The sequence below is a fragment of the Gigantopelta aegis genome, chromosome 4 (genome assembly GCF_016097555.1).
Source record: "Gigantopelta aegis isolate Gae_Host chromosome 4, Gae_host_genome, whole genome shotgun sequence".
NCBI lineage: Eukaryota > Metazoa > Mollusca > Gastropoda > Neomphalida > Peltospiridae > Gigantopelta > Gigantopelta aegis.
This window is the reverse complement of record NC_054702.1, coordinates 3,535,984-3,551,149: the sequence shown is the minus strand read 5'-3', so window position 1 is coordinate 3,551,149 and position 15,166 is coordinate 3,535,984. Positions and strand designations below refer to the sequence as shown.

General features: G+C 35.6%; 2 protein-coding genes across 2 annotated transcripts in view; one reads left to right on the top strand and one right to left on the bottom strand.

Moving 5' to 3' along the window:
* Nucleotides 1–9,768, bottom strand: part of LOC121372499 (activating molecule in BECN1-regulated autophagy protein 1-like) — a 49,427-nt gene extending 39,659 nt beyond the window's left edge. The window contains exon 1 of the mRNA XM_041498847.1: nucleotides 9,435–9,768. The gene's annotated coding sequence lies outside the window, so the exon portion shown is untranslated. The remainder of the gene's footprint in view (nucleotides 1–9,434) is intronic.
* Nucleotides 9,769–10,173: 405 nt separating this feature from the next.
* Nucleotides 10,174–15,166, top strand: part of LOC121372065 (ATP-dependent RNA helicase DHX33-like) — a 57,040-nt gene continuing 52,047 nt past the window's right edge. Inside the window, exons 1-2 of the mRNA XM_041498322.1 lie at nucleotides 10,174–10,307; nucleotides 13,192–13,258. Of these exons, the coding sequence (XP_041354256.1) occupies nucleotides 13,213–13,258 (46 nt within the window). The 5' untranslated portion in view covers nucleotides 10,174–10,307; nucleotides 13,192–13,212. The remainder of the gene's footprint in view (nucleotides 10,308–13,191; nucleotides 13,259–15,166) is intronic.

Below are 15,166 nucleotides of genomic sequence, written 5' to 3'. Positions count from 1 at the left end.
ATGAAGTCATTACTTCATACAGGTGCAGTCATGTTGATCTTTCCTTCCTCAGACATTGCATTTTTTAAATATTTCTTTGATGTGCCTATTAAGGTCTTCATAATCTAGGGGTCAGTCAAGTACATGTGTTTCAATGGAATAGTTTCAAGGAGTTGAGGTATTCTGAATATAAATGTTGTCTCTACACATATAACTGAGCACACACACATCTGACAGTAAATATCTTCATGAGTATTATTATTGGGTTTTTTTTTTCTTTCAAATATGACATATTGCATTTGTACAAAACTGTCCAAAATGCATGTGCCTTGTGAGGTGTACATTATATTAGGTTGCACTGTACAAACAACAGTTTCAGTGAAGTTGTCAGTTTATGTTAGAAGACACCATATCCTGGTTGTTATAAAAACACATGATTCGCCACCTTTTGAAACATGTATGTTATCAGTATAGGTAGCACTATACCAATTAATTTCCGGCTGGGTCGAAGTTCGAGGTGCGCCGAACTTTTGATAGAGAAGTTAACAACACAAGTCCTGTGATTGGTTATAAATGTGAGTGTGTAGTTGTAAAAAAAATTAGTTTCATCTGGGCTAAAAATTTATACAATTTCAATTCATCTAGTACCACTGTGTTAAGTAGCCATGTGCTTGGAACATGTATGGGGTACATGTGAAAAAAAGTACTAAAATTTTGTGTGAAACTAGGGGTGTTGTAAAAACATCTGGTTATACCGAAAATGATCCATGAAAGGTACCATTTTCTGCAGTTAATACTTTGAGGTAGGGGTTGTAGTACTGATATTTATGGGTCATAGTTTGGTTGATATATTGCATATAGTGTTTTTAAACACAAACGTTAACATGGTCGCCTATGGGATTTGAATTGGTATAGTCCAACTGATACGAACATCCTCACTACCAGCAACAGAATCACTCAGGTTCTGAAAGAATCCAGAATTGCAGAGAAATGCAATGCTACAACTGGCAACATTTTATAGGGCTAACTCAAACAATCCACATCACATAAGACGACTTGGGGTTGTCGTCCCTGCTACAGACCCAGATGTAAAATATGTTTTAAAAATCACAACCACTTAACAAATCACAAGCAAAACAATAAAGTCTATTTTGTTTTAAAGACACTCAGAACTGCATTGAGTGTATTGCTAAAGCTTATACATGTACTGAGCACAACCATTTTTTTAAATTCTAAGTACAAGGGCCATAACTCTGTAAATTGCCATGAAAGTCAAACTTGATCTGTAACAGCATATGATAAAGATATACAAAAACGTTCAACTCAATATAAAAAAGGACCAGAAGACAAATGCTTTTATCTTCCAAGTTAAAGGCCATTCATATTCTGTCACAATAGGTATACCACCATGAAAGTCAAATTTGATACGTAACAGTACATGGTAAAGGTACACACAAAACACGGCTTCTAGAATTGTTATAAAAATCCACTAGCCATGGAATCAGTGATTGACAAAAATGTGCTAGCCATATTAAAAATCCACTAGCCCTACTTTCAGTAATTACAATTTTACTAAAGAAGATTGAGCAAAAAACCCTTAGATTTGAGGGGAGGAAGGGGCAGAATATTCATTTACAAAATAGGCTTAAATGCAACAAATTCACTAGCTATCGGGCATGGCATTGGTAGTTATTTACTGGCCAAACATTGAATATCACTAATCATGGAAGTGGGGCTACCATAATCTAGAAGCCCTGCACAAAATTTCAACTCAATATCATTGTGAAAAACCCCATGCAAAACCATATGTGGGACAGACGGATGGAGAGACAAACGGGACACAATTATAAACATTTTGCACTGTGAGCACAAAAAATTGTTGTTGATTATTGACAAAACTAAACAGAACATTGTTGAATCATTGTGGCTATACGACACTTGAATACACTATGGCCCAAAGGACTCATTGAATATGACCTATACACATGTAAGCATTAATTAACTTTTATTGTGCTGCTTCTTCCAGTCAGCTTATCCTGTTGCATGACTGCCATTTTAACTTAATAGTTTTAACGTGTTACCCGACTGTTTTTATCTTGGTTTTAAATGCTGTAGTATTTGGTTATGTAAAGCTAAAATAAACAAGATATTAGTTATTAAAGGTAAAATAATTTGTTCTGTAGGATCCAACTCAGTGAATTATCTTATTTACTTTATGTAGCTGATAGAAAAAGACTGTTTAATCAGACCAGAAAAAAAAATGTGACGAGAACGGTAGCGTCCATGCAAACTTTTAATATATGACTGGTACTTATCTTTGCTACACAAATTGGAAAACATTGGTTTAATAGACTTCTTCAACGATATACTGCCAATCCGATCAAAACTCCTTTGCCTATTTAACTTACTATTAATTAAAAAGTCCAGGTAATAGATCACAATGTCTGATAACTCATTTATACTGTTCATATAGTTATGAGAAAAAAAAGGAATTGAATTAAACGGTGGCTTCTGTAGCCTACACAAATGAACTGTTACGGAAATCAGTGAAGTCGGTAAAACTGTCTCGATAAGTTCATAACTGCTAGCCTACAAAGCTTACGTGAGGACCCAAAAATGGCAAGCATGTAACTTTCTACTTTCTTTAAAACAGAAATTAAATTTAGACAAAGACAATTCAAAAGTAGACGGAATAATAAAAAGAAGGAAATGAAATGATAATAGGTATGTAGGAATAGGTCCATGTCTTGTTTACAAAAAAGAGGTTTTTTTTTTTACATCTGTTATTTATGTATGTATATATGTACAAAAATATAGCAACAGTAATCAATGATCATATTCATAGCCGACTATTTAATTTTGGTTGGTTTGTTAGAAAGGGAAAAGAAGTCAGACTACACTAATGAACCAAACAACATCAAATTAGAAAAAAACATTGGTTTATTGGTTGATGTTTGCAACATGTCTCTGCATTTACATGTACCAATTACTTCATAAATTAATATTGCTTGGTTTTCACTCACCGTAGCATTTTAATGAGTGCGATTTATCACTTGCCTAAGTGTTTTGAGGTGTGCAATTTTTCACTCGCCATGGTTTTTCAAAAGCCAAGGACTGCGAATACCACCACTGGTATAAATAAATCTTACAACATATTGGCAAACAAAACAAATAATAAAACTCATCATTTAAATTTACTTACAATCCAGAATTGCAAACATGTTGACGGAAAACTTGCCATGGACACTATTTTTCCACGGCAAATTATTTGCTGTGGACATTTTTTCCATTAATTGCAGGCGTTGCAAAATAAGACACAGCCAGATGGGCCGTAACATTCTGATTAATTTTCAGGGCACTGGAGAATATGACTAGCAGTGTTTCAGCCAGAAAGAAATTTTTGGGTATGGAGCTATGACATTGAATGTAATGACCCCCCTCCCCTCTTAAAAGTGTACATCCCCAAATGAAAAATGCTGATTGACATTTTTCATTAAAAAACAAAAAGTGTACGCTGGCCCCTAAACCCCCTCCCCACCGTGTACGGTTTGTACGCTTGTGAAAATGTTGAAAATTATGGACAGCCCCTAAAAGTTGCAGTGCCTGGAATATTTTTATTATTTAAGCATATAGAATAGATGATTCAGTTCTGTTTGGTACATAAAAGGTCCACCACATCGCTATAGTTTTATTATTTAAGCATATAGAATAGATGATTCAGTTCTGTTTGCTACATAAAAGGTCCACCACCTCGCTATAGTTTCTCAATGCTCACTTATCTACATTATCTAGGTCAACTACAAACGCAATGGCCAGCTTTGTTTTTTCTTCATTTAGCGGGATACCAGTAGAACTGGGACTTTACGTGATTTGCACAGGCGCTGACAAAACTAAACAGAACATTGTTGAATCATTGTGGCTATACGACACTTGGAATACACTATGGCCCAAAGGACTCATTGAATATGACCTATACACATGTAAGCATTAATTAACTTTTATTGTGCTGCTTCTTCCAGTCAGCTTATCCTGTTGCATGACTGCCATTTTAACTTAATAGTTTTAACGTGTTACCCGACTGTTTTTATCTTGGTTTTAAATGCTGCAGTATTTGGTTATGTGAAGCTAAAATAAACAAGATATTAGTTATTAAAGGTAAAATAATTTGTTCTGTAGGATCCAACTCAGTGAATTATCTTATTTACTTTATGTAGCTGATAGAAAAAGACTGTTTAATCAGACCAGAAAAAAAAATGTGACGAGAACGGTAGCGTCCATGCAAACTTTTAATATATGACTGGTACTTATCTTTGCTACACAAATTGGAAAACATTGGTTTAATAGACTTCTTCAACGATATACTGCCAATCCGATCAAAACTCCTTTGCCTATTTAACTTACTATTAATTAAAAAGTCCAGGTAATAGATCACAATGTCTGATAACTCATTTATACTGTTCATATAGTTATGAGAAAAAAAAGGAATTGAATTAAACGGTGGCTTCTGTAGCCTACACAAATGAACTGTTACGGAAATCAGTGAAGTCGGTAAAACTGTCTCGATAAGTTCATAACTGCTAGCCTACAAAGCTTACGTGAGGACCCAAAAATGGCAAGCATGTAACTTTCTACTTTCTTTAAAACAGAAATTAAATTTAGACAAAGACAATTCAAAAGTAGACGGAATAATAAAAAGAAGGAAATGAAATGATAATAGGTATGTAGGAATAGGTCCATGTCTTGTTTACAAAAAAGAGGTTTTTTTTTTTACATCTGTTATTTATGTATGTATATATGTACAAAAATATAGCAACAGTAATCAATGATCATATTCATAGCCGACTATTTAATTTTGGTTGGTTTGTTAGAAAGGGAAAAGAAGTCAGACTACACTAATGAACCAAACAACATCAAATTAGAAAAAAACATTGGTTTATTGGTTGATGTTTGCAACATGTCTCTGCATTTACATGTACCAATTACTTCATAAATTAATATTGCTTGGTTTTCACTCACCGTAGCATTTTAATGAGTGCGATTTATCACTTGCCTAAGTGTTTTGAGGTGTGCAATTTTTCACTCGCCATGGTTTTTCAAAAGCCAAGGACTGCGAATACCACCACTGGTATAAATAAATCTTACAACATATTGGCAAACAAAACAAATAATAAAACTCATCATTTAAATTTACTTACAATCCAGAATTGCAAACATGTTGACGGAAAACTTGCCATGGACACTATTTTTCCACGGCAAATTATTTGCTGTGGACATTTTTTCCATTAATTGCAGGCGTTGCAAAATAAGACACAGCCAGATGGGCCGTAACATTCTGATTAATTTTCAGGGCACTGGAGAATATGACTAGCAGTGTTTCAGCCAGAAAGAAATTTTTGGGTATGGAGCTATGACATTGAATGTAATGACCCCCCTCCCCTCTTAAAAGTGTACATCCCCAAATGAAAAATGCTGATTGACATTTTTCATTAAAAAACAAAAAATGTACGCTGGCCCCTAAACCCCCTCCCCACCGTGTACGGTTTGTACGCTTGTGAAAATGTTGAAAATTATGGACAGCCCCTAAAAGTTGCAGTGCCTGGAATATTTTTATTATTTAAGCATATAGAATAGATGATTCAGTTCTGTTTGGTACATAAAAGGTCCACCACATCGCTATAGTTTTATTATTTAAGCATATAGAATAGATGATTCAGTTCTGTTTGCTACATAAAAGGTCCACCACCTCGCTATAGTTTCTCAATGCTCACTTATCTACATTATCTAGGTCAACTACAAACGCAATGGCCAGCTTTGTTTTTTCTTCATTTAGCGGGATACCAGTAGAACTGGGACTTTACGTGATTTGCACAGGCGCTGAGGTTCTCATGTGATTTTGAACAAATTTAACTGTCTTGATTGAGAGGTCGTCTCATATCTCCAAAACATATTTATATCCATAGAGGTATGGTACAACACCTTTCCAGGGGTCGGTATGGGATTTGCCTTGAAATTTTGACAGTGGCCTGTGGTTGGCATTAAGCGTTTCATGTAAGGGGGTGTTAATAATTAGGTAACGCTCTAGAGGTTGAGGAAGACTGTGTTATGTTCGATTTACGTAACATTTTCCCAAGACAATATGTTATTTTTATTTATTACTTAGACCTAAAAATGTGGGATTGTTTCTGGAAATGCGCGGTCAGTCTAGGATTGATCCCCATCGGCGGGTATATAAAAGGCCATGGTATGTGATATCCTGTCTGTGGGACGGTACATACAAACAATCCCTTGCTAAAAAAAATGTAGCGGGTTTTCAAGGCGTGCGTACAGGGATTTCAGCAGGGTTGGGGTTATAGGATCGTAGTCATAACGGCCTTAACAATAATTGGTCAAAACGGCCCTAAAAAAGTCAAAACGGCCAAAGTGAAAAAGTCAAAACGGCCCTTGAAAAAAGTCAAGACGGCCTTAGATATAATACTTTAAAAATGTATTTCATCTACACAAGTGTCGATAAAGATAACTGTGCAAAGACAGTTTTTATAGTACGGTCTCACTACACGGATATTATCTGCGTCTTATTTATGTTTGAATAAACAAAGAGTTTAAAATCCACATATGTAGTTAGTATACTAGTACATCTGTGTTAATATGTAGATTTTAAGTACAGGTAAGTTTTGAAGAAACATGAATAGTTATATTATTATATCCATTTGAAACACATTGCCAGAGCCATTATACAAGAGATTGCACCAAGCAAAGGGCATCCCACCCCAACCCTACCTCAAAGCCCAAACCCCAAAAATGAGAGGGAATGCTAACAAATACATTTACGATGAAAACTATTTATTACAAACTATGGTTGCATTAAACCAGTATTTTATTGATATTTAAGGAAGAGCTCTCTTTCAAGATTAACTCAAAGCGTTTTTTTTTTTTTTTTTTTTACCCAGGGCAGAGGAAAAGTTACTCCTGTTGATTTGACAATTAACAAAACCGCCCGAGCCGTAAAACACTCCGAATACCTAACCGATTACCTAATAAAAACACGAATGGTATCATGAAATGTTTGTAAAGCAGATTTTATACAAACTCGATTCACTCACTGTAGAAGTTAAAAGGCTAATTGCTGTTACCTGCCGACGGTATCAAAGATCGGTCTATCGGTCGTTTCAAATACAAGGTCAATTGGTGGTCTTAATTATATTAGTAAATTGGGGGACAGGCCCGTTGTGGCCCCCGGGTGAGCAGCGCCACTAGGAACTCGTTCAGACGAAACGCACTCACCCGGAAAGCCTAGATGGTCCACTACCTCCTCCCCCCCCCCCCCTTTCCCTTTCTGTGATTGAATTATTAAAATAATGAATTACAGGGCGGGCACGCACGACACCCCGACGAGTAGCGCCACATGGAACTCGTCCGAGTAGCGCCACATGGAACTCGTCCGGGTGGCACGGCCGGGTCGGTCTATCAGTGTTGTTAAATAAAATGTTAATTGGTGGTCTTAATTACAATAGTAAATTGTGTTGTGTAGGCTAATAAATTGTTACCAGTGATTCCATTGTTTTGGTTGTTTTTATACATATTTTTGAACTGCCTGTGATATAGGCTATATTGATTACTAATTATTACTAATGGGAATTAATTTAACGTGATAGTACCTATTGGCCGTTTTGACCATTTCTTTTGGCCCTTTTAACTTTTTTCTTTGGCCGTTTTGACTTACATGTTCAGGGCGTTTTGACCGCATACAGGGGTTATAGAATGTGTTGAGAGAAGTTTATATGGGGCCATGGTCCCCCAGAAAATACATTTCTTAATTTTTTTAAGATTGGGCAGGTAAGGGTTTTCATTTTTTTAAGATTGGGCAGGTAAGGGTTTCGACCTCCAATACCCTCCCCCTGCACATGCACCCGATTCCTCTCTAAGATTATATGTCAAAATTACCAAATGTTTGACATCCAATAGCAGATGATTATTAAATCAATATGCTCTAACACTGATGTCATTAAACAAAACAACAACTAACTTTACCCTTTCCAAACGAAAGAATATTTATTTGAATTTGTCGATTTTAACACACGTAAAATTAAGAAGTGAAAACGTTCATTGTCTACTTTAGTATATTTTATTTAACAAATATATACATGATCAATGTGTTACTAGTATAAAACTAAACTTTGAAACACTTTATAAAATATTAATTCTGAAATAGAAAGGTACGATTGTCAATAATAGTTGTCAAGATCAAACAAGCAATGGCAGCACAAGCGACGAATCGAGCTTATACTTTTATTGATATTCGTTCATAACGAACACACACGAGTTTTTTAAAAGTGCACTCGAGCTTGTATTTCATATTTGTACATGATGTTATAATATTGTAACCAGAGACTAACTTTAAAACAAAAACTGCAGCGTTATTACTAAATATATCTGAATCTACTAAGTAACTTGCATGGCATGATCGAACAAACATGTAAATTGCCAGTATTAAGCTAGTTTCAACTAGGTCACTGACTGTTCATAACACGTGCATTGCAAGGACCACCAGATTGCAGTGGGGGGTGGGGTTTGACAGCTTATACATGTATAGTCGAACCATGGCTACGGTGTAGTACTGGTGTTTTATTTTCAAAACAAATTTTCAACAAACACTCCAACAAGTCGTTTGAAGTCAGCTTGATGAAATATTTGTTGATATACAGGGTGAAGAGTGGCCTGATAAAAGGGCGGAAGTGCATTCGGTCTTGGTGACAGATTTCCAAACAGAAATTATGCTGTCATTAAAGAACATTTATTTTAATTCTATATTGCATTAAATATATTCATAATTCTGACACTGTGATATAATAATTTGTCTTGTGATTTGTCTAGGATCCATCACTGACAAAGGCCATGCTGATAACTGTTTTACAGAGCACAATATTTCACGAGAACCGTTGTTCAGTTCGCGTGTCGGTTACACAACTTTAAAATCACGAGAACCGCCAATCAGTTATGTAATGAACAATTACATTCTAAAATTAAAAGTACTATATACAGTAATGAAAGTGAACATAAGTTTATGTTTTTAAATACATTTGAACCACCAATGTAGCACATAACCGTAGTTTAAGTGCTTTAGGATTAGGTAGGCCTAACTCATCGGTTACAAGAGCTATATTCACGTAACCGAACAATCGGTTACCTAAGTAAAACTCATGTGAACTGATTTCCAGTTAACTAAGATTTTGAAATATTGTCCCCTGGTTTTACCATGTGTATGATCCTTAATGTCTGTAACCATATGACCATATATAAAAATGTGTTCAGTGCATGGTAAAACCATAAATAAAACTCCTCTCTTTTTTTGTTTTTGGGGGGGGGGGGGGTCATTGCAGCGCTCATTCCTTCCATTTCTGCACATTCATTTCTTCATCTACCTCTCCTACTGTAAAACATTAAATTTAAATACTCACATGATGAGTGAATGGAATAGTTTTCAACTTCAGTTTCCGATGGTGTTGTCCAACATGACTGACAATGACAGTGTGGCTGAAGTTCGGATAAAACAATAATAAAAGCACTGCAAAGTGGAGTCCCACAGTGACGGAGAATCGGTCACAACATTGTTAGCTTTTTATGCTATCACGTTCACTGTGCACTGCCATGAGATGTTATGAAAACAAACCGAATTAGTATTGCCAAAATAATCTTAATTTGCCGCTATGATTTTCTAATCAAAAAAACATTGCTTTAATCAATGCACACTAAAATACTAGACCCACTCAGCCGTTGCACTTTTGACCCCAACACTGCCATCATAAACAACCCGGATGTAAAAAGACCGGGCTAGTGTTTGGCACCCGTACTGGTTTAGAAATGCGGATTCCTAAATTGTTTGATTTATTACCACAAAATATTTATAATAAAAAAAAAAAATTAGCTGTCAGTATATATATTAAAACCTTTTAAAATGGGTTGTTTCGCCTCTGAAATGGTCTTCTGGCTCCTGAAGTATGTTAATATAAATAAATAAATAAAATGTAAGTTGAGTTTGTTTTAAAAAATTATGTAAAACATTATAAGTTAACTTTAGAAAGCAGAATTTATGTTTTCAGAACTTTATTAAATTCATGTACAGGAAGCTATTTTTCTTTTTTCATTAGAAATTGATTTTCTTCCCCATTTGTCTTCATTTGTGGAAGAAATTACATATAACCAATTCATTATGGCGGTGCCCATTAAACTGATGATAGAACTGGACGCACGTGCGGGAAACTTTGATACATAGCAGTCACTGGTTGATTTGTTATAGTGTTTATTTGAAGCGTAGAAATACCAGTAAAAAGGTAGTGATTTGGATAACAACTGTCTATTTAAAAATATTATATTGATGTACTTTAGAACCGAATGTTTATGCTCACCAAAACTGGTCTCCCTATGCTATATGGGGTTGCTAGTCACTTCGTACCATGGTCATTACGTACCTAATTTGGTCGTTTCGTACCCTGGTCATTTCGTACCATTGCAAAAAGTCATTTCGTACCTTGGTCATTTCGTACCCTGGTCATTTCGTACCATTGCAAAAAGTCATTTCGTACCCTAGTCATTTCGTACATTGGTCATTTTGTACCATAACTGAAAGTCATATCGTACCATGGCATAACAATTTATAACAATCACCCTGTTAGTGTCTTTTACAAAATAACATTAAATTACACATTTGCGGTTAATTTAAGGGATATTTTATCTTGGGTACGAAATGACTGGGGTATGAAATGACTTTTTACAATGGTACGAAATCATTAGGGTACGAAATGACTTTTTGCAATGATACGAAATGACCAGGCAGCATGGTACGAAATGGATGGTACGATATGACTTGGGTACGAAGTGACTATGATTCCTATATATGGCTTGTGGTGAACTCGTATGGAAAACTTACTCGTATGGGGGAAAATGCAGTGAACTCGTATGGAAATTACAAACTGATATATCCAATACTGTATAGCAACTTGTGTGTAGTTTTTATGCAGAGTTCGACAAATCCGCAAGCCCGACGTCCGTGGCTAGTGGTTTTTAAGCTCGGGCTAGTAAGAAACACAAGACTTGCATGGAATTACACAAAAATACACGAAACGAATCGATACGTGGCGGGGGAGGGGGTGATAATTTATCTTTTAGGGAAAGGATGCTCTTGACGTCACATGTCATTCGGGAAAAATGTGCCCGTACGCCTATGCATGAAACAAAATATATAACATGACATGAAAATAAGTGACCACGGGTGACACGAAAATAGGTGACTGCCATTGACGCACAAACTGCGGTTGACTGATGGTGACATAAATAAGAAGCATGTATACAAAACAAGTGTCAAAATACACATTTAAGAGAAATATCAAAGTATATCTGCATATCCATACCTCCCCATACGAGTTCACTGTTAGTTTTTACATACGAGTTCGTTTTCCAGACAAGTTTTCCGTTCATACGAGTTAAGTTTTATACGAGTTCACCGCATCCCTGCTATATGATATATCGTCAACATCCCTAACTGCGTTATGCTTCTAACTCCGTTCAGTTTGTTTTGTCATGCACGGTTCATACAGTCAACATCGGATTTTTGTCGTCTACTTGTCGTTCATTTGTCCAGTTTATCTATAACATTTTATCAACAATAAAGTTTAGACAAGTCAGTATATCGTCTCGGTATGTATTATGGCGCAGTATGTACTTTGGCACGCTATCTTTAAATAGCTATTGTATGTCAAATGCAGAAGTTTTTGTTGACAGAAGTATTTTTTATTGATAAAAATAAAGCATTGTTTACAATTTGCCAGTTTGTAGTAGCATCGACGTTACAAACTGCATTCACTAATGACAAAAACACAAATTTGATACTTACGGAAATACTGTTCTACATTTTTCAGCAAAATAGATAGCAATCATACCTCATAAAAGATCAACAATTTGGACATAAAACAAATCCATTCTAGTAAATAAAAGTGAAACACCCTCCAGTAAACAGAAAAGAGTGCAACATTTCTAACTGCTTTCAGGTGCATGCATTTATATGTTTCTTAATTTTGCACAGTTGCCGAACAATTTGTTTAATTTTTTTTTTTAAAGAAATTTTTTAATTTGTTAAGCGTTCTGGTCCGGTTCATGTTTTACCAACACCCATCACTAACACTTGATATCAGTACTGATAGGCATTACATTCAGACTAGTGGATAGTTTGTAAAATATAATTTTTAATGAATTGATTCTTAATAAACATAATTTATACACTCAAAATTATTTACAATTTTTATGAATGGATTATGAATACTATTGACTACAGTAGAGGCACAAAAATGTAGCATACCTTTTGCAGATGGAATATAATAATTGAACAGAAATTCTAACAATAAGGGTGTTAAAAATGATAAAGATTAAATGCTTTGGCCTTGTTGATATATTCGGCAAACATTTGAGAAAGGGGTGAGACGTAGCCCAGTGGTAAAGCACTCGCTTGATGTGCGGTCGGTTTGGGATCAATCCCCATCAGTGGGCCCATTGGGCTATTTCTCGCTCCAGCCAGTGCACCACGACTGGTACATCAAAGGCCGTGGTATGTGCTATCATTTCTGTGGGATGGTGCATATAAAAGATCCCATGCTGCTAATCGAAAAGTGTAGCGCATGAAGTGGCGACAGCGGGTTTCCTCCCTCAGTATCTGTGTGGTCCTTAACCATATGTCCAATGCCATATAACCGTAAATAAAATGTGTTTAGTGCGTCGTTAAATAAACCATTTCCTTCATTTCCTTTACGTTTGAGAAATACACCCTCAAAGAAGCTTTGGCCAGTGTCCTCACTTTGGGATGGTCTACCTAGCAGTTCATGAGGTTATAAAGATAACGTGATATTATTGGTGTGAGTCTGCAATTGAAACTGGCAAATACAGTTGTGTTGTGCCACATGATAGATTTTCTCACAAAGTTGCAAGTATCTTTTGTTATTGCTAATCATGAGTGATGTGTTGCCTGGGCTCAGGCTTATAAAACATTTAGTCCAGACTTGCAATTTTAGCAACATATGACTAAAACGTTTTTTTTTTTATTGTTTTGAATCTAGAATGTAAAGTTGTATATAAATTCAAGTCCTGATCATCTGTGTAATTTTACAGTTTATGCTGACGGTGGAAGGATGTACAGAAACAACATGTACCGTACATTTATTATTGCAGGTGCCAAGGCGACATTTTGATATGGCAGAAGAAGAACCTAAAAAGAAACGTGCCAGGCTGAACACAAGTAACAATTTGTTTCCAATACTAAAGTTTGTTTTGTTTATTGACACCACTAGAGCACATTGATTTATTAATCATCGGCTATTGAATATCAAACATTTGGTAGTTTTGACATAATATAATCTTTAGAGAAGAAACTCATTACAATTTTCCAATAGTAGCCAGGAATCTTTTTATATGCACTATCATATATTCAGGATTATCCATTAGCACATACCATGGTCTTTGATATTTGTAGTACTAATATTTAGAGCTGTTAGCTAATAATTGCCAAACATGACTTAATATATGGTTTCAAAATTTTCACTAATGTTCATAAGACTTGTGTATCCAGGGTTTAATTATGCTGCCATTTGCAAACATTTGCCAAGTGCAACCATGTGAAGTGAGCCCAAACTTCACTCTGATTAGCCTGACTTTGCTGTGCCAGTCACCGTAAGGCGAAATCTGTGTCGCCTTTTAACAAATAGTCATCACTTGCAATGTACACATCGCGGATGAATGGTGAAGAACTTGAGGAACACCTATTCATAGGTCATAATTAAGTGAGAAGTGTCTGAGAGTTTGACGAGAGACTGGTGCAACAAAATCATGCGACAGGCTCACAGACACTGGTAGACTGTCTAGATCAGACAACACCTATGTCTGGCTGAGCGTTGAATCGTATTGTCAGGCGAATGTGCTGGAAATTGTACAAGGGTGGGGATCTAAACTATGACGAGTTAATTTTTTTAGGGAGTTTGGGTCATGCTCCACCGGAAAAAACATTGAAAAAAATGTTCGTTTGGAACAGCAGACCTCGACGTGAAAAAAAAATGTGTATAGTAATTAACTAGTTTTACGTAGACTTTGTCATAATGAATAAATTCAACATACAAAACAGATGTCGACATTATAAAATAATACAAACAAACCTGTCCTAGTGGAGTTTTAATGTATATGCACTCATAATAAAAGGTAACCTGTCCTACACACCCAGCGGCCACCTAAACTGGATCTCCAAGTCGCTAAAGTGCCCATGTTAAGCGACTACTGTAAATTCTATAAACTTTTTTCTTTTTTTAAAGCAAAAATGACACGGTGCAGCAGATCAGCAATTTTCACACCTTCACGGATACTAGTACCCATTCAGTCTAACTTGTGAGACAATGAATTCTAAACGGTTAAATTGGTGCTGTTCAATTACATTTCATTATTTCTAAAGAAGGTGACATGTGGAAAGGTGATTTACAAAAAACTGTACAGCAAATATCCATCAATTAGCAGTACAGACGATAAAAACCAAATATATAAAAATTAAAATACAGATTGTAAAAGTTGCACCTGTATTAAGATAACTTCTTTTGGCGTATTTTATTTTTTGGATTAAAAATTAAAGTCTCCCTGCTGTTAAAAGCTTCGCCCTCCCTAAAGTTTGAGAGAGAAGTGACTTCGCTCTATGATTTTGACCTTGCGTGAGGCCTGTCTTTCATTATTATTATTATTAAATCAATAAGAAATTTAATCTAAAAATGATTTAATTACATGCTGCATTTAAATCTAGAGCCATTTTTGCTGTAAGGTTTTAAACTGAATTTTTTTTAATTTGGCTACAGATAATTCTGGCCAAATTTACCATCTGATAATACCTTTTAGAGTGGAGCTTAAACCCCAGGTGACATGAGCCGGTTGAACCATTTCAACAGTCGGTCAAATGGCTGTAATCCTCCACAGACAATTCACGTTTCCTGGCAGAAATTATTGGAGGAATATAATAAAAACCACATAAGTGCCCCAAGTAAATGGTTATGGGTTTGAATGTTTTAAAAGTGGACACTGCGTTTCATGCACTTTGCCAGATTTTAAACAGCACTGAGCAGTTCTCTAAGTAATATCACCATATATCTAAAAATTATAAAAATATATGTCCATT